Source organism: Podarcis melisellensis (genome assembly GCF_964234715.1).
Source record: "Podarcis melisellensis genome assembly, chromosome: 1".
In the NCBI taxonomy this organism is placed as follows: Eukaryota; Metazoa; Chordata; class Lepidosauria; order Squamata; family Lacertidae; genus Podarcis; species Podarcis melisellensis.
The window spans coordinates 7782361-7802999 of NC_138528.1; the positions used below are offsets into that span (position 1 = coordinate 7782361).

Below are 20639 nucleotides of genomic sequence, written 5' to 3' on the forward strand. Positions count from 1 at the left end.
CTGATGAGGAATGGTTGAGGGAGCTGGGTGTGTTTATTCTGAACAGGAGGAGATATGAGAGTCATCTTCACGTTCAGGTGGAGCCAGCCATTGAACTATGCTCAACATAGAGGGTGCCCAGATGCCTGCCAGCAAATATGGAGGGGGCTGAAGACCCTTCCACCCCTAGAAGTTGGAACACCTGTCCTAAATCCCATCAGCTGACAGACCATAGGAAACAGCTGACTTAAATCAAGTCAGATCATTGGCTCATCTAACTGAGCATCACCTACACTCGCTGGCAGAAGCTCTCCAGGTTTTTTACTCTGGAAGATTTAGCATTTAAAGCATGTTTCCTGCCACTGAACTGTGACCCTTCCTCATCTCTTGAGTAAAGCAGGATGTAAGAGATCCTAACTGCAAGAAGCTGAGCTCTGTTCTTTGGGATGTGTCGCCATTGCTTTCCTTCCTCCTCACGATTGATAGGAGAGATGCAACAGAGAAATGCCCACCCAAAGGGGTTTGCTAAAACCCCGTGTGAAGGACACAGCTTTGCTTCAGTTTTGCCATTGCCTCTACCTTTTGCTCATCAGGCTCTGTGCCTCAACCCTTGCGAAAACAGCAAGAAGTCCCCAAAAATGTAGTGTAGTAGGAGAGCCGGGGGGGAATCACATCTGGCAACAAATGTGCCCCTTTGGTTTTAGATTTGCTCCTAGAGCATAATATACACCAGGAGGCTTCGTATGGTCAGAATTGAATATACACCTCCAGAGTTGATGCTAAATACAACAATTTGCTCCTGGCAAATGAGCCACCCTAGCCACTAGAAGGCTGTGAAAATTTGTGTCCTGTGCTTTTTAGATTTGTCTACCCATGTAACTATCTGAAACCCAAGGGTGAAATATATTGGCGTATTATTTTCAGCTGTCCAGCCCCCTAATGAAAATAGTGCTGTGCCGTACTCTTAAGAACATCATCGACACCCCAATATGGCTTGCTTCCCCATTCTGTTTCCAGGGAAGACAACAAGGAACCTTGCAGCACCTTAACAGCATGAAGCAAGGTGTGGTGGTGGTCTGATTGATCTCAGGGTTCCCCACTCCAGCTGTTGGGTTCCTGGTTGTGAGGCTGCATCCATGTCATACATTTAAAGCACACTGCTTCCCTCAAGGGGTCCTGGGAACTGTAGTCTGCCTCTGGCAGAGCTACAGTTTTGGTGTACACCTTCCAGAAGCCCAGCAAGCAGATCTGAAAAACAGAATTTCATAGTACAATCCTATTAATATTTACTCAGAAGGAAGCACTCTTTGTTTTCGCCCAAAGTAAATGTACATTGGATTGCTTGGCAGCCTTAAGGCTGCGCCGTTTTAGTCAGAAGTGACTCCCACTAAATACCTAGAAGTTTGGCCCTCCAGACGTCCTTGGGCTCTGGCTCTCATCTGCCCCAGATCAGAAGAATCTTTATTTGCATCAACTACTAGCCATAGCAATAAATTAAAATAAAATAAAAAGTACTGAAGCTAGAGCTAAAAATGTAACTATACAAAATTCATTTTGGAGGTTTACATTAATGATCAAATAACCAGCCAAAGGTCAACAATGATGGAAGTTGTAGTTGAAGAACACCTGAAATTGTGTTCAGGATTGTATGACAAACACTGTGGAGAATGTCAACTACTTTGGTGAACTAAAAGATCCTTTAAAACATACATAGGGAGATGGGGCAGAGAATGTGCAGTGCCTGAACTCAACAGCAGGCTGTAACATTTAACCTTGAAGACTCCCAGTTGCAGAAAAGTGTTCTGTGCAGAAATATGACAGACACTAGTCTTAGCACTTTGTTCTGTTCTGCTTTGCAATGAGCCTCTGTCAGGCTTTATTATGGCAACACCTTGCAGAGATCAAAATATAAAACTTAAAAGATTGCAATGTTTTATACCAAACCTTAAATATGTGGTAGTCGAGGTGTAAGGGAGGGAAGTGGTGGGGCGTGGTGATGGGTAGTCACAGGGGTGGGAATGACTTTTGTTCGTGTAAAGAGTCATTTATTTTTGTCTATGTATTTCATTTTATTTCATTTTATTTCTTTTTCTTTCTGTAACATTAAAATTCAATAAAACAAACAAATAAACAGTAAAGATGTTACAAACACAATATTCAGTTATTCTATTCTATTCAAGGAATAGAATAGAAAATAAAAAGGATGAAACAGATTTTTTTTTGAATATGCTAATAAGCCAGGCAAATTACTGGCATGGCAGTTAAGGAGAAAACAGCATAAATTTAATTAATAAATTAAATGTAGTGGGGAAAGTAAAAGATAATCCAAAAGATACACAAAGGCAATTTGTAAGATATTATACAGAACTGTACCGAGCGAGTTCTGAAAATAAAGAGAAAATTGAAGAATATTTAAAACAGTAAAATTCCAAAAGAAAAAATAGATTTTCTAAATGCACCATTATTGACACAGGAGGTAAAAGAGACAATTACAGAAGCTAAAATAGGTAAAACACCAGGGCTAGATGGACTGTCACCAAAGTACTATTAAAACATTGCAGGACCAACTGGTACAACCACTTAAATAGTATCTCGAGATTGGGGAAACACCCAGTCACTGGTATCTCATTCATTCTGAAAAGTTCTGAAAAAAGGCCTATATCACATTGATTCTGAAGAAGAATGCTGGCTCACTTTTAGTTAAAAATTATAGGCCAATTTCTTTTTTAAATAATAATTATAAATTATCTGCCAATATGCTAACCAAATGAAGAGGGTTTTAGTGGACTTAATTCGTCAAGATCAGGCAGGTTTCTTGCCAGGCCACCAGATGAAGGATAAAATAAGAAAGATCATTGATATCATAGACTATCTAGTGGTCGGGAATGAGAAACAAGCAGTTTTAATGTTCATAGATGCAGAAAAGGCCTTTGATAATATTTCATTGACTTTTATGAAGAAGATGATAGAAATGATGAACATCAGGGAGGCTTTTGGTAGAGGTATGGAGGCAATTTACTCAGACCAACAAGCTATGCTGATTGCGAATAATGGGATTATGGAAAAATGTAAAATAACGAAAGGGACAAGGCAAGGGTGCCCCCCGTCACCATTATTATTTATTTTGGTGATAGAGACCTTAGCGAGAGAAATACAATTCTCCTCCTTATGGTGTGTTTCATCTCCTTTCATTGGTTTGAGTCCTCCCCTCCAGAGCAGGAGAAAGCAAGCATGCTCCCTCTTCCATGTGACAGCCCTTGAGATATTTGAAGAAAGCTCTCATATCTCTCCCAGTTCCCTCTTTTCCAGAATAAAAATACCCAGCTCCTTCAACCACTCCTCATAAGGCTTGGTTTCCAGACCCTTGATCATCTTGGTTCCTCTCTAAAAAAATTATCAAAGCACAATATATATTTTGTAAAGAAGAGATATTATAATCCGATGCAGAAAACCCAACTATTTCACAGTTTATTAGGAATTACTTTAACTTATAGACCAGCTAGCCAGTTTTTAACGAATCACTTGAATGTCACAATGCCATATAATTATAAAAAGCTCAGGGGAGGTTCTTGAGTATAGCTGATTTTTATGTCCGTCTCCACCAGAATGCAAAGATAAATTCTCCTCCAGTGGAAATGTAGCAAACTGACGCCTTTTGGGCAGTGTTATTTTTGCCTACTACTGTCTTTTCGTGGGCTTGCTTTTGGATCCGTAGGTGCCAGTAATGATGATACCAGTTCAAACAACACAGTTATCCAGGCCAGACCCATGACGATCCAAAAGGATGCGATCGTCCGGTAGCCCGGAATATACGTCCTGTCATGCTTCCTCCCTGAAAACACAGAGAAAAGCAACAATAATGTGTGAGGAGGTGATTTAAGGACTCACCAATTCAGTTTATCTAAACTTCGTTAGCTCACATTCACAGCATACATTTAAAAGACATTTCTACCAGTGAAATGTGAGAAGAGTGTGGTGAAGTGTGACTAATGTCTTTATAATTGCCTATTCGTCACGGTTTGGGCTCATGATGATGTTTGAGCCTGTAAAGGCTTTGGTGTGGTTGCACTGTCGATTTGCAAGCCCCCTCCATAGAGGCTGGCCCCTCTCACTGTCCTCGGAGCTTGCTTACCGGTAACCTCCTCTGGCTGATATCCAGACAGACCAGGGAGATTTTGATAGGCGACATTTTCCCAAGTATGGGCAAAATGCACAACCCCTCCCTTCTGCTTCCGCAGGGGAAAGAAAATAAGTCAGAAATCTATTTACATGATGTTTATTTCTGACATTACAGCACTAGAGAAAAAACACGTTCTTTCAGTTCAGTTCTTCCAGCAAGTCTGACAAACTTCCTGAACATGCGCACACAGAAGGTTTCAAGTTACACTCTTCACAAAGACTTATCCAGCCTGTGAACGTCCTGGGAAATTCTTCCTTCCCACAGATAAGCGCATCATGTGGTGTCAACAATCTGGCTGTCTGCAGCGGTGATGTTTCAATATACTGACATCCTCCCCCATATGAATCATCGTTAGCTGCGGACAAAGCTTGATCCAGAGAAGAAAACAAACAGTTGTTATACATGAAACAATCCCCTGTCGTTTCAGTTCCACCCTTGGAACTACCTGCCACTGGTTTCACCAATGTAATTCTCTGGTTGTCTGATTTCCAAGGAATGAGTGCTTCTGCATTACCTTGGTTAGGGAACGTTGTGTTATGCTTAGCAACTCCCTGTTGTGTCTTTGTCTCTGACTTAGACACAGCTTCAACCTGCCTTGAGTTGTCAACAATAGTAACACATGCAACAGCTGAGTTAGCAAACTCTTTTGAATACCTCTTGGGTGGTACGCCCTTTGTGATTCTCTCAGACCTGTGTATGAGGTATTGATCCTCTTTGCTGACTGGTTCAGTCTCAGGACTTTTCAAAGAACCAGTTCCAATAATAAACAGTGGTTCATCCTTAACCTGTGAAGATCTAGCTTTTGTGTGTGAACCTTTCTCAATAACTGTGTCAACAGAACTCTCTGAGCTTTCTGTGTCACTTTCGGTATCACTATAATCAGAATAATCAAATTCATCATCTGAATCATCAGCAGTGGGATATGTGTGAAAAATTACTCTCTCCTGTCCAGGAGCACTCTCTAGAAATTTTGTGAGAATCAAAATTACTCTGTAGAGACCCTTTTCATAACCCACAAGAATGCCTCTGGCATTCTTCACCCCATCTGGAGTTTCTGTTCTGATTTGAGATCCCAAAACCCTAAAATGTGAGACAGAAGGTTTTCTGCGGAACAGCCTCTCAAAAGGAGAACATTCCATACCTTTTGAAACCTTTCTCACCCAAGTGTAACAAGATAAAGATTCAGCCCAAAACTCATGTGGCAAGTGTGAACACCTTGTTCACTTTTACACACACAGTTTTGTTCCATGCAGCTTCTGAAACAGCAACCTTGTGCTCTATCCCTTGATTCTCAAGGAAATCCTGAAAATCCTGTGAAAGAAAAATTGGCTTCTCATCTGTGTAAAGAAAATCAATATTAGCATCATGAACATTCTTAGCCTTATCACAAAACTCCTTAAACCTTTCTAAGGTTTCTCTGGGAGATCTCAATATGTAAATCCATACATATTGAGAAAAATGATCAACAAATACAAGATCGTATTTTGCATTGCCTCTAGAAGGTGCTAAAGGACCAATTACATCAGCATACACTCGCTGAAAAACTTTGTTAATCTTTGTTGCCTTTCCTCTCGTGTCTTCTTTCGAGATACCTGCAAGAGAAAGCATTTTAGATTCACATGCAGTGCACATTTTATAATTCGATTCCTCAAATGTCAACAGATACAGCCCGTCTTTTTCTCTGGCAGAAAGATACAGCTCTCCATCTTTGTAGATTTTGCAACTTTCCTCATCATAGGATAACACCAGTTTCTTCTTAGTGATTTGAGAAACACTCAGCAAATTGTACTTTAAACCTGGAACAAAATAAACATTGTTTATAGTCAAGTTCAGGCTTTCTAAATACACAGTTTCAATCCTGGTTGCTTCCATTTCCTGACCATTTGCCAATTTCACAGTGAAGCGTTGCTTCTCAAATGTAGAAAACAGCTCTCAATGTGATGTCATGTGTTGCGTGCACCCTGTGTCTATTATAAATGAGTTCTCCACGGATGCTGTGGCTTTTAGTGACATCAAAGCCATATCTGGTTTTGCCTGGGACTGGGTACGACCTTTGCTTGAAGTCTGAGGCTTTACAGAGCTCCCTCTAGTTCCTTTCTCCTGACGTGGTGTCTCCTGACGAACAGCGTTGTGAGCTACAGCTTTCTCCTCTGTAGCAATAGTAGTGGGGGTGCTTGATTCCCGAGCTTCACTCCCCCCATCAGCAACAGCCATTGCAGCAGTAGCAGGATCTTTAACAGCAACAGCAGCAACAGTCCCTTCACTTCCTTGTTGTGGCTCAAAGCTCCTCCCAGCTTTCGATGAGCTCTCAAGAATTGGGCTAGCTTCATCTTGGCTCTCCCCCTTTGGCGCAACCAATTATCGGTCCTTGCTTCCCACCCCAGCTTCACAAGCTTTGCGGAGTGACTCCCAAGCGACCCTTGGTTCTGCTGCACCCTTTAGGACTGGCTCAAGATAAGCGTCAACATTTTCCGCCAAAATTATCAGGACACGCTGCTTCAATTCACTTTGAACTGCAGCCTTCTCCCCCTGTGCTTGTACAGCAACAGGCTGTGGGGTTTGTACTAAGTCCCATAGTGCTCTCCCACCAGCAAAAATTCCATTGCAAATGACCATTCTAGCCAGTTTTGGCTATTCAGTTTCTGAGATAACAGAGCCATCTTTAATGCCAAGCTGCAGCTTCAGCTACAAGCTGGAAAATCCAATAGTCTATTGCATGTTTACAAGCTGCTTTGCACCTGGCAGTCAGCCTCTGCTGCCTGGAATTTTCACTTCCACAGAGAATCTGTAAACGATAAGCCTTCGCTGCAATCCAACAGCAATCAGCAAGCTGCGCTCTTCTTGGAAAGTCCCCTTTCCAACAGTTTGTTTACAACAAGCGTCGCTGAAAAACTCAGCCTTGCTTTCGCTTTTGAAGCTTCTTTTCTCTCTAAAATAAATTTAGCTCAAAAAGTACTCACGACCTGTCACATAGCAACAGAACTTCTTATCAGCTCTGGAATGCGAAGTATGTGGCCTCTCCGCTCTGTTTTATTCAAAACAGGAGCCTTTTTTCTCAGGGAACCGAAGACGTTTCAATTCGCGTTCACCATCCAGCCATAAATCAGCATCGCAGAGGTCCGTGGATCGCTGCTTATCAGCAAAAAAAATTGTCTCCCACCTGCTGCTCAGCCGTCTTGTTGCAACCATCCTCTGCTACCACTTGTCGATTTGCAAGCCCCCTCCATAGAGGCTGGCCCCTCTCACTGTCCTTGGAGCTTGCTTACCGGTAACCTCCTCTGGCTGATATCCAGACAGACCAGGGAGATTTTGATAGGCGACATTTTCCCAAGCATGGGCAAAATGCACAACCCCTCCCTCCTGCTTCCGCAGGGGAAAGAAAATAAGTCAGAAATCTATTTACATGATGTTTATTTCTGACATTACAGCACTAGAGAAAAACACGTTCTTTCAGTTCAGTTCTTCCAGCAAGTCTGACAAACTTTCCAAATTTCCAGCAAACTGACCAAATTTCCAATCAGTGCACATCCTGTAACTTCCTGCTCAATGATGAGGATATTAATAATAACTTCCTGCTTAATAATAGTAATAACAATAATAATAATTTTATTTGTACCCCACCCATCTGACTGGGTTTCCCCAGCCACTCTGGGAGCATATATCAAAACATTATAAAACATAAAACATTACAAACTTCCCTATACAGGGTTGCCTTCAGATGTCTTCTAAAGGTTGTGTCATTCTTTATCTTCTTGACATCTTCCTGGTTCCTTGTAACCTCACTTCTTGCAGTGAGGGACCCACCACAGATGGACCTCAGTGTCTGGGCTGAACAATGGGGGTGGAGTTGCAGTTTCAGCCAAGAAAAAGGTGCAAAATCACTGGCCAGGAAAACATACTGGCCATTTTCTTTTCTTTCAAGTTTGATGCATCCAGACCAACCTTCTGCAATGCAGGAATCTCAGCTAAAGCATCCATGACAGATGGCCATCCAACCTCTGCTTAAAATCCCCCAGGGAAAGGGTCCACCACCTCTCATGGGAGTCTATTGCACAGCCAAACCGCTCTTTCTGTCTGAAAGGCCCTTGATCATCTTGGCTGACCTTCTCTGCACATGTTCCAACTTGTCAACAGCTTTCTTAAACTGTGGTGCCCAGAACTGGACACAGTGCTCCAAATGTGGTTTGACCAAGGCAGGATAGAATAGTACTATTACTTCTCTTGATCTGGACACTATACTTCTGTTGATGCAGCCTAGAATACTGTTAGCTTTTTTTTTTTTTTTTTTTTGCTACTGCATCACACGCTTGACTCATGTTAAGCTTATGGTCCACCAAGACCCCTTGATCCTTTTCACATGTACTGCTAGTAAACCAGGTGCCCCCCATCCTATATTTGTGCAGCTGCTTCTTCCTGACTAAGCGCAGAACCTTACATTTGTCCCTATTGAAATGCATTTGTTAGCTTGTGCCCAGTTCTCCAATCTGTTAAGGTTGTGTACGCCACAACAGCAGCAAGAATACTTATTGCAAAGTATTAGAAATCATAAGATCTACCCACCCGGGAAAAATGGCAGGCGAAGGTGATGGAATATATGGAACTGGCTGAGATGACTGGCAGAATCCGGGACCAAGGAGAAGAGTCGGTGGAAGAAGATTGGAAAAAATTTAAAGTTTATCTTCAAAAATATTGCAAAATTAAGGATTGTTAGAAAGATGTTGGAAAAAGAAAATTATGTGGTTTTGGCAGAAATGATATAAAGGATTAAGTAAAAATGAATTGATGAAAGAGAGAACGTAAAATTACAGTATATTAAAACAAATTATTAAGATAAAAACAAGGTTGGAAGGATTTGCTGAAATAACAATTTGAATTAGAATACAAAAATGGGAGGTGTGAGGAGGTCAAGGAAATAAGTAAAGGAAGAAAGCTATGTAAAGGCTCGATTTGTCCTTTTTCTTTTTTAAATGATTGTATTTTTTCTGTCTTTTTAATTTTTCTTTTTTCCCTTTTTTCTTTTTGTAACCTTTAAAATTTTGAATAAATATTATATATATATATATATATATATATGCAGGTTTTGGTGTCCTCGGGTGTCTTCCCGTGTAAAAGTTGGGGTGTCTAGGCGACGTTTCGACGAGGTCTCACTCGTCATCTTCAGGCTGGTGCTTTCGGCTTCTTGTTACTGGAACAGAGCAGGATCTCAGTGTTTGAGTTCCTATAAATACTGTTGAGGGGGTGTGGTGTATAGCCTCCAATGTTCTGGGCAGAGAGGAAGTTCCCAGGCTAGTGTGCCTTTTCTTCTTTTGTTCCTTAATTACTTGAGGGATATCTTGAGTGATTTCTTGAGTGATATCCTGAGTACCACTTAGGTGGGTCATTAGGTGTGGATTAGTTGCTAAAGTCTTTGTGTCTTGACCTCTTGAACTTTGTGAAGAGTTTTTCTGAGAAGATGGCTGTACTGCACTTAGTTGTGCTCTGGCTTGGCTTCGTGTATAGGGGCGAGCTGTGGTTTTGTGGCCTGTGTCAGCCAGATCTGTGTAGGGATTGCAGGGGGGTGCAGCATCCGGAGGTGCCACCATGGTTTGGCTACTGGATGGTGTCTGTAATTTATCTGTGGAGAGGGTCTGGGTTTGGGTCTGGTGTGGTTGATTGGTGATGGCGTTCTGTGTGCCTCTGGATCTGGTGTCAGTTTTTGTGGGGAGGGCTAATTTCCAGGTGTCTGGCAAGCGGGATGTGTCGTCACGCTTGTTCATGTTGTGAGGGTGTTTCTCTATCTCGATGGCTTCCATGATTATTCTCTTGTGGTGATGTTCCATGTTAAAGAGCAATTTGGAATCTGCAAAATTAATTTCGTGTCCTGTTTCTTTCATGTGTTGGAAAAGAGAGGAAGTTTTTTCTTCTTTTTTGACGGCATTCTTGTGTTCTGCGATACGTGCATTTATTCGTCTGTTTGTTTGTCCAATGTACGTGGCTGGGCAGACTTTGCAGGGTATTTCATAGACCCCTTGGTTTTCCAACTGTGGATTTTATCCTTGGGGTTTCTGAGGATATTGGCTATTTTTTGGTTGGTGCAAAAGGCTGTTTTGATATTGTGTTTATGGAGGATTTTGCTAATTTTATCTGTAGTGCCCTTGATATAAGGAAGGAGGGCCATGCCATTGTTTTCTTCTGTGTCTTGGTTTTTGGGGGGTGTTTCTTTTTGGATTAGCTTCGTAACCCTGTTTTGCTGGTATCCATTGGCAATTAACACATTTGAGAGATTCTGTAACTCAGTTGTCAAGTGGTCTTTGTCAGCCAGGCGTTTGGTTCTGGAGATGAGAGTCTTGCACAAATAAACTCCGTAGCCAAGACTCTCATCTCCAGAACCAAACGCCTGGCTGACAAAGACCACTTGACAACTGAGTTACAGAATCTCTCAAATGTGTTAATTGCCAATGGATACCAGCAAAACAGGGTTACGAAGCTAATCCAAAAAGAAACACCCCCCAAAAACCAAGACACAGAAGAAAACAATGGCATGGCCCTCCTTCCTTATATCAAGGGCACTACAGATAAAATTAGCAAAATCCTCCATAAACACAATATCAAAACAGCCTTTTGCACCAACCAAAAAATAGCCAATATCCTCAGAAACCCCAAGGATAAAATCCAGTTGGAAAACCAAGGGGTCTATGAAATACCCTGCAAAGTCTGCCCAGCCACGTACATTGGACAAACAAACAGACGAATAAATGCACGTATCGCAGAACACAAGAATGCCGTCAAAAAAGAAGAAAAAACTTCCTCTCTTTTCCAACACATGAAAGAAACAGGACACGAAATTAATTTTGCAGATTCCAAATTGCTCTTTAACATGGAACATCACCACAAGAGAATAATCATGGAAGCCATCGAGATAGAGAAACACCCTCACAACATGAACAAGCGTGACGACACATCCCGCTTGCCAGACATCTGGAAATTAGCCCTCCCCACAAAAACTGACACCAGATCCAGAGGCACACAGAACGCTATCACCAATCAACCACACCAGACCCAAACCCAGACCCTCTCCACAGATAAATTACAGACACCATCCAGTAGCCAAACCATGGTGGCACCTCCGGATGCTGCACCCCCCTGCAATCCCTACACAGATCTGGCTGACACAGGCCACAAAACCACAGCTCGCCCCTATACACGAAGCCAAGCCAGAGCACAACTAAGTGCAGTACAGCCATCTTCTCAGAAAAACTCTTCACAAAGTTCAAGAGGTCAAGACACAAAGACTTTAGCAACTAATCCACACCTAATGACCCACCTAAGTGGTACTCAGGATACCACTCAAGAAATCACTCAAGATATCCCTCAAGTAATTAAGGAACAAAAGAAGAAAAGGCACACTAGCCTGGGAACTTCCTCTCTGCCCAGAACATTGGAGGCTATACACCACACCCCCTCAACAGTATTTATAGGAACTCAAACACTGAGATCCTGCTCTGTTCCAGTAACAAGAAGCCGAAAGCACCAGCCTGAAGATGACGAGTGAGACCTCGTCGAAACGTCGCCTAGACACCCCAACTTTTACACGGGAAGACACCCGAGGACACCAAAACCTGCATATATATATATATATATAGAATTGATTCTGTCTTCTGTGGCATTAGCTACCCCTCCGAGTTCAGTGTCAGCTGTACATTTGAGAAGCATCCTCTCAGTTCATTCAACCAAGCATTTATAAAGACGTTGAACAACAACAGGCCCAGGAGAGAACCTGGTGGCACCCTACTTGTCACTGAACTGAGCTTTCATATTTTTCAGTAGAACAGATTGGTTCCCACCAGTACCTTGAGGCCACAGGTGACCTAGTATTATCTGTAGAACCTGTTAAGCCCACAATATGAAAGTATTTTGAAAGCCTTACCTATTAGATAGTCTCCAAAACCAATGGTGCTGAGGGTAATAAATGTATAATAGACAGCTTCATAATAAGCCCAGCCCTCCATCCATTGAAAGAAGAATGATGGCAAAATAAGAAACATTATAAGTCCCAGAACCACAAAGATGAAAATGTATCTTGCTGATTTCTGAAAGATAAAGCAAGAAAAGAAAAGACAAGGGCACTTTGATGCAACAGAGCTCAGTTCTCTTGACCTTCAGCCATGCATAGGGATTTCGACTTCATTTGGAGCACAATACCAGTTCTCTGTTCACATGCAATTGCTTGCTTCACATCTTCTCACTTGGAGCCCGCATTCTTTTCTTTTGGGTTGCTGTGTGGGTAACCTCCAATCTAGGAAGCTCTTTTTAAATTTCTCCAAGACACGCTCCAGGAGAGGAGATGGTGGCTGGTTTGGCCACAAACTAAGGCATGGTTTGGCTTAACATGTTGTCCAAACTCAGGCTCATTGTTTGTGCCTCCTCCAGACAAACCACAAGTTGTAAACAAAACAGAAACCATCGTTTTAGAAAGAGGCAAGTATCTAAAAGCCTTGGTCTGTCATAATCCTGTGTTAACTTGGCAAACTTGATTTTCTAAACATTGAAAAAAATGGTGATGATTCATTTTTTGTCCAGTTGTATGTTGTTGCATATACCCTCACACCCACGAACCCATGAGTTTCTCTCATTTCTGTTTGAAGGCAGAGCTCAAATTTGTCTTCCTCAATTATTTAGAGGGCATCATGCACATGTCTAATTTATTCTTGTCTTCCTCCTAATATAAAAGCAGCTAATTATATAGTGGTACCTTGGGTTGCGAACTTAATTCGTTCCGGAGATCCGTTCTTAACCCAAAACCATTCTTAACCTGAGGTACCACTTTAGCTAATGAGGCCTCCTGCTGTGAAAAATAATAGATAAGAGAAGAGATCTGTTGGATCAGGCAAGGACCCATCGAGTTGAGGATCTTGTTCTCATCGAAGCTGACCAGATGCCCACAGAAAACCTGCATACAGGACCTGAGTGCAGCAGCAGTCTATGTCGGCCTCAGTCTTGTGACTGCTAGATTAGAAACCATCTCTAGATAAAGTAACTGAATTACCTTGTTTTTTTTCTTCCGATACACTTGCTCTGCACACCATTCAAAGATTCCTGAGACTAAAAAGCCAATATAGTTCAAGCAGATGAGGTAGAAGGGGATTCCAAAGAGAGCAAAAATAACACAAAAGATCTGACCTTCTTTCGTTCGGGGACAGAGGTATCCATAGCCTGTTGAAAGATTAAGAAAGAGTTGAAAAGGACATCAGCACCTGTCGATTTGCCAATTACCTTCAGATTTTTCGATTTTTCAAAATTTCTGATACAGTTATTGTATTAAAAAATGAATTACAAAATACTTATTTATTTTGGGATAAATTATGAAATGTCTTTGGTGATGAAATAGGGCAAGGAAGGAGTATATTAGATAGAAGAACCCCAATCGTGCCCAGATACCCCATAATAGCCCTGAAGGTAAGTCTTCAGGGCATCTGCAGTGAGGAAAGAACAGAGTTCCTCCATTCATCACCATCTTGGCTAGAATCAGTTGCAATTCCCAAATCCCTAATTTCTTTCAAGAATGCTCTAAGAATATGATTTCTGTGTGTGTGCGTGTGTGTGTGTGTGTGTGTGTGTTTCCTCTTTACTTTTTCTTTATACTAGTTTGCTTTTTATTGCATTGTATGTTGAAAAGTTTCAATAAATAAGCAACATGCTCCATGTACCTGTAAGGAGCAGACTGAGTTGTTTTCAGCTGAGATCCTATGAAGATTTTGCCAAGCACCAGGAATAATCAGAGAACCAATTAGAAAACTAATAATATCTACTGATCCAAATTCACAAGTGGACAGAGCCAAGAAATGAAGCCTCCTGGGATACCTCAAGTTCAAAAGCTGAAAAACAGATAAGCCCTTTTCTTGGGTCTCAGAAGCTGCAGCTTAATGTCCTGAACTCGAAGTGCAGATTAGTTTATCCCTAGCACACTTGAATCAACTGTTTGTGCTTCACACCAGAAAGCTTCACTAGAGCTTTCCAAACTGTGTGTCGTGACACATTCGTGTGTGGGCTGCAGTGTTCAGGTGTGTCATGTGAACGCTAGAGAGGGGTTATAACTGTTACGATATGAGAGCAACGCAGCTGCAAACTGGCAGCTGGGTGAAAACATCACATGATGTGGCTGACTGTGGGAAAGAATGTTACAGCCAGTTCACAGGGCGATTCACCGGAATTTGCTCTGTGTGTAATATGAGACCTTCCTGTTGCGTATGTAAAGGAAGTCTTAGCCACTTGCTTGCTGAAGTCTGAACTAATCGGACATGTTTTCTGTAGTGCTGCAAAGTCAGAAATAAAGAGATGTAAAAGGATTTCTGACTATCTCCTTTCCCTGCTAGGGAAGCAAGGAGGGAGGGGGTGTGCATTTTCCACGCTGGGAAATGTCGCCTATCGAGATCTATCCTGGACTTGCGGGGGTTGCAGCCAGGGCAGATCACCGGTAAGCAAGCCGGGAGTCTGGGAGAGTTGCCAGCCTCTCCCTAGGAGGCTTGTTTGCCAACAATAACCACCAGTTCACTAGCAAAAGTGAATCGCTGTGTCACAATTTGAAGCATGTATAAAAAGTGTGTCACCAACATGAAAAGTTTTGAAAGCTCTGGATTAAACAATACTAATAAGCTAGGTTCTCGCACTCATTCAGTGCATGGTTTTCTGCATTGAAGGCATTCATCCAGACACAAAGGGTGTGTGGTTTCTTGTGTATTGTGTAGATTACTGGAAAGAAGTTGCAATCCTATGCAAATATATTGGGTAGCAAGTCCCACTGAATGCATAGGGTTGTGTTGAGAAGGACGGATTTGCATTGGGAGACTGGCATTGGGTCAGTTGCACCGGGTAGGATTTGAACTCGTTTCCTAGCCCAACCACTTTTCACAGGGTAGTTTTAATAATAGGTTGACCCCAGAAGGGTGGGGAATAAATAACTAATCAGGGAATGGTCTTGTTGGGCATAAAATAAACGAACTATTTATTTGGCCAGAAAGGGTAAGGCAAACATGAGATGTGAAGGATGATGAAAGAATAAAACCAAAGCCTGCACCTTAACACAATTTATCTAAGCAAGAGCAGTTGAATGCCCTGCATACTATATTCACGAAGAAGCCAGAACCAAATGACAGTACCTATTGTGCATAACATAGTGCCCACGAAGAAGAAAGAATTAGCGAAATTCCAGCTGCCTTGTTTGTCATGAGGTTGGGTTCCTACTGGATCTATTCCCATCTGAACAGCTGTTATCAGTTTCTGCAATTGAATGCAAGACTCAGTTTGAATATTCCAGCAATAAGAATAGCCCCTTCTCTGATTATCACCAGATACTGCTAACCAAATCTCTATGCATTCACAAGGGACCTTCTTCTAGATCAGTCCAGCACGTTCTTCCCCCAGTGGCCAGCCCAATGCTCATGGGAAGCCCACAAACAAGACCTGAGCACAACAGCCCTCCCCTCACTTGGCACCCCCAGTAACTGGTAGGCATGGGGCTTATGCACACTCAACCTTTCCTCCACTTTTTCCAGGCAAAGGCCCACACTCCAAGGGATGCTTGTTGTGGTTTGCACCAAGCTTTCCCAGTTGAGAGTGTTTGGGTTGTTGAGAGGGATGCAGCAGTTTCACCTTCAAAGCTTAGTGATAAAGTAGACTCCTTACACAAGACTTGAAGATGAGTCTTGACTTGTCAGGATGGCAACTTGGGCTTTTTTTCAGCAGGAACTCTCTGGAACTCAGTTCTGGCACCTCTCAAGTAGGCGCCTTTGCCATTATAGGAGAAGGAGGGAGGTGTTCATGGTGAGTTCTGGGAACTTCCGATACCTCTTTTCCTAGAAAAATAGCACTGATGGCAACACTATAACAAGCTGTGTTGTTTATATCTCAAGTTCAATACTAAGTGTTTCTCTCCCTTGACCCCAAGAGAGGGTTTGGTCTTCTTGCTCCAAAAGCACACTTTAGTAGCAATGAATATATTATTACCCCTTGGCTTGCCTGTCTTCATAAATTCTTTTGGACAGAGTCTGCTTGGAATATTGGCTCTCCCATATTCTCAGTCAACCAAACAATGGTGAGACTACCCCATCTCCCACCCTCTGTTCTAAGGCACAAACACACTATTCAAGGCAGTTAACCAGACAATGATTCAACTTTCCTGTGACCTTGAACAGAGTCACCTGTTTTGCAGTTGCTATATGACGTATGTTAAATTATTCTTTGCAAAATATGTTTCCCATCAAATACAGTACAAACACTAACAAAACCTGCTCCTTATAGCTAAATCAGAGTAAACGTCAATTTGGGTTTACAATGGATTGCCGTTCACAAGCTGGTTTTCACGAGGAAAGCCCCAGAGCAACGAAATGGTCTCAGACACGGAGCTTTAAATCATGACCATGCCTGGAGAGAGTGGAGGAAAGCTCAGTGTGGAGAAGCCCGTGCTGCCTCCAACAGTGTTGGCAGAACACAGACATAATGTCTAGTAGTCATTCCTTGTCTTATCCTCCAACAATCTGCCTAATCCTCCATGGAGATAAATTTTCACATGCAGAAGGAAGGGTGAGTCCTTATGGCTTTATGCTGGCCACTGATTCGGTCCCCACCTCAATTCTCACCTCCTAAACTGGACCCCCCATATATACTTTCTGACCTCCTAACCTCTGGTGTCATGCCACGGTCATCCCTTTCAGTCTTGCTGAAGTAATGCCTTACCTGTATGAAATACTCCACGTCTTCTGGGCTGAGATTGGGGTAGTTTGAAAGAAATTCCAGTTTCAGGCGAAAAATTTCCTCTTTTACAGATTTGTGGTGATCATTCTCCAGAATCTCAAAGACGAAGGAACCCATCACCACGTAAGTCATGAAGCCAGCCAGCAGTAGGAGGCCCTGAATCCTGTTCACACGCATGTTGTTCTGTGTGAGAATGAGCGCCACGGAAGAAGCAGACACAAGAGCGACTATAGTTTAGTAAGTAAGTCCTTTTTGTCTTGACCCAGACTCAAGCGTACAGCCCCATAGCTGGGCACTCTCCATAGCTGGGCCCAAGCTAACCAAATGAATTTTAACAGGCTCAAATGTACAGTTCTGCGCTTAGGCAGGAAGAACCAGATGCACAAATAGAATATGGTTTCCTAGTAGTACATGTGAAAAGGATCCAGGGGTCTTGGTGGACCACAAGCTGAACATGAGTCAACAGTGTGATATTAATACCATGAGATTTATCTAAATTAGTATCATTAAACATCAACAAAATATATCATGAGGTATCAGTGGATATCGACAAATGGCAGTCATTGAACCTGACTCTGTGGGGGAAAGTCAGTGCTCTTAAAATGAACATAATAGCTAGAGTAGTTTATATCTTTAGAGGAATTCCAATTCACATACTAAGAAATGATTGTATGGAAGAGGTGGATGAATTTGAGTATATTAATGTTAGACCAGCTGATAAATGAAGAGGATGTATTTTATACATATTCCTTTTGAAGAGACAAATACAGACTACCTACAATGGCAATATCTCCTGATATTGCTAACCACCATCTACGGAACAGCTACTTTTACAGCCTCAGAGACCCCAGAGATAAGAAAGCAGTTGATTCATTCTTATGCAGCAAAAAAGGGCCATCAACATATATAAATCAATTTGATATACAGGTACTGAGGGAGGGATGGGATAAAGAATTAGAGATCTCAATTTTCACCTCACAGTGGGAAACTCTTTTAAGTGCCTTAACAGGGGATCTCTGTACCTTAAATTGAGGTTCATACAACAAAAAATAATATATTGAATATACTGGACCCCATTATGTTTGTTTAAAAAAGGGCTATCTAAGGTATCTAACTGTTGGAGGTGCAATCAGTACAATGTTTTCCCAAAACCTATGTGTTTTTCATTGTCCTATATTGAAAGATTTTAGGCAAATGGTAACAGAAACTATCAACAGAACTGTACGGAATAATCTGACATTTACAGTGCAAAATGTCCTTTTGAATTATATACCCAGCACATGGAACCTTACAAAAGGACAATATGACTTCGCCTTCTACATGGCTAAAAAAAATTGTCTCTAGAAAATGATTGCAAGGAAGGTCTCAGATGACAAAACCATATGTGAATATGTTGCTAGAAAAACTAGAATAAAGGAGTATTTTGAAAAATGTGCTTCCTGTTGTATAGGTGTCTAAAATAAAAGATTATACTGACTGTGAAAAAAACAACACTGCTTCAATGACTTATTGGGAAAGTCATTTGGAGTGTTAGGACACTGCATGTCATAATGCATTTTCTCTTTCCGGGTTTGGTTTGGGGTTTTTTAAGAAATACAGTTCATTGGGAAACATAGCGGATGAAAACCAGAAGGCTTTGTCATGGTGGAGCTAGTGTGTTTTCCCACATCCATAACCCGCCCAGGGGTCATTTGGAGGAGGGAATTGAAAGGAGCGGAGAGGTCTTTGCTTGGCTCCTCACTCACCATGACAGGGTCCTTCAAGTCCAATTCTTCTTAAATGATCCACTTCAACTTCCAATATCTGATGGGAGAGTCTCAGTGCTTCCCTTTCACTGGGTAGCTATTTGTTAGGAGCAGTTAACACACACACCCCGTGGACTCTATGAGGTCATGGGTATATTACTCTCTTTTGTGGACTGGCTTACCTGGTCCTCTGTGAGGTCATGCCCTCTGTACCTGCTGTGCTGCTGAAAGCCTCCAGGTCTGAGAGGCTGGTAGGAAGATCAGACCACAATATTTTAGAAATGTACAGGAGCAAGCTTGATCTATTTTTACATCCAGCAATGGGAATGCTCATCAGATTTGCAGATGGCACCAAACTGGGAGGGGTTGCTAATGCTGCAGAAGAAAGAATCGGGATTGGGGGTGCCATTTGTCCTCTTTTTCCAGGACACGACCTCTTTTTCATGAGCAATGTCATCATAGCGATCCATAGTTAAAAGCATAAGTTGGCAAATGTGTCCTCTTTTTTGCAACCCTACATTGAGCCCCAGCTAACAAAATGAATTTCAATAGGGACAAATTTTTGGTTCTGAACTTAGGAAGGAAGAACAAGATACACAAATATGGGGGACACCTGGTTTACTAGCATGCGAAAAGGAACTAGGAGTTTTGGTGGACCACATGCTAAACATGAGTCAATTGTGTGATGCATCAGCAAAGCTAATGCTATTGTTAAGCCCTCGGAATGAATAAATGCTAGGATTTTGATTAATTCGGATATGGATTAAAACATAAACTGCAGAGCTGTTCCAGACAGGGAATTCCTGGGCCTGCTTATTGAAATCAACCTGGCTGACATAGGCTATCAAGAGTACAATAGAGGCCATTAAAAATGGAAGGTGTTGTAAACAAAATTTGCCCTTTCCCCTTATGGGGGTATCCAAGAGCCCATATAGAGTCCTTACATAGGTTCCCTATTGGTAGGAGAGAATAACAGAGGCCAACCAGAGAATATTGAGAAGCAAAGCAGCTAGTAAGTTTGATCTTTATTGATCTGTTGCAACAGGGTGCTCCCCTCACCTGCAGGAGAGAGGAGGGACCTCGAAAAATGGCGTGCAAGGCTTTATAAAGACTTTTGAAATTGCCACCCTGTAGATCATGACCACCCCCAGAAACATCATACATACATCACAGAAGGGGTGTAACCTAAGACCGCCCCTCAGATACCTCATACCTACATCAAAGAAAAGGCGGTCTTAAAACAGAAATTTGAATGTTGTTTTCCTCCTGTCGTTGTTTATCTCCTGTCTCCCAGGTTACTTGATTGGATTTCCTGGGGAGCCTGGCCATTCTTTTGTAATGATAAATACTTAGTTCCTGGGCCTTGTCACAGGCTCACACCCTATTCATATCTTAAATGTGCCCTTAAGACAGGATTTGTGAGGAAAGAGACAATGGGAGGCTTCCCACTTTGACCTTGTAGAGAAAACATTTGGTCAGTTTAGGAATCAAAATGGTTCCAGGTCGATCTTCCTGTGCTGATCTATGTACGGGCTTGGTTGGTACGTTTATGAACATTAGCATATATCTAAGACCATAAAATTCCTATCACAATATTGTAGCACCATGGCGGTGTGAGACCAGAGGAGTTACACCCCTTCTGTGATGTATGTATGTGCCAAATGTCCCACTGGTCTGACTCTGTGTCTCTGTCATGTTCCTAAACATTCTAAATGGAGTGCATTTGTTAAGGAATGCAGACTCTCCAAGTTTCCGTCCCTGTTTTTGATATGATCCTTAAGATGTCCCTATTTTCACTGGAGAAAAGCTGGAGAGTATGGGAATGACTCCATCTCACTAAGAACCAGGAGGCTACCAAGAAGCTGGGAATAATGTGGGATGTAACTTGCCCAAGTTCCCTCAATATTGTGGACCATTGTTCTTTGAATATGGTTGATCACCAGTGTTGAAGCAATGATTCTTCAACATCAACTTCGTTGGACTGGTCATGTTGTGCGGATGCCTGA

At 42.1% G+C, this 20639-nt stretch overlaps 1 protein-coding gene across 1 annotated transcript; it reads right to left on the minus strand.

Moving 5' to 3' along the window:
* Positions 1-3614: 3614 nt before the first annotated feature.
* On the minus strand, positions 3615-18765 carry LOC309372060 (potassium channel, subfamily K, member 16-like). The gene is made up of 6 exons (XM_081915261.1): positions 18634-18765; positions 16871-17071; positions 15295-15415; positions 13177-13351; positions 12066-12217; positions 3615-3811 (listed from the first exon to the last, which is right to left on the minus strand). The coding sequence occupies exons 1-6, from the start codon at positions 18634-18636 to the stop codon at positions 3645-3647; spliced, it is 819 nt and encodes a 272-aa protein (XP_081771387.1). The 5' UTR covers positions 18637-18765; the 3' UTR covers positions 3615-3644.
* Between the last annotated feature and the right edge of the window lie 1874 nt (positions 18766-20639).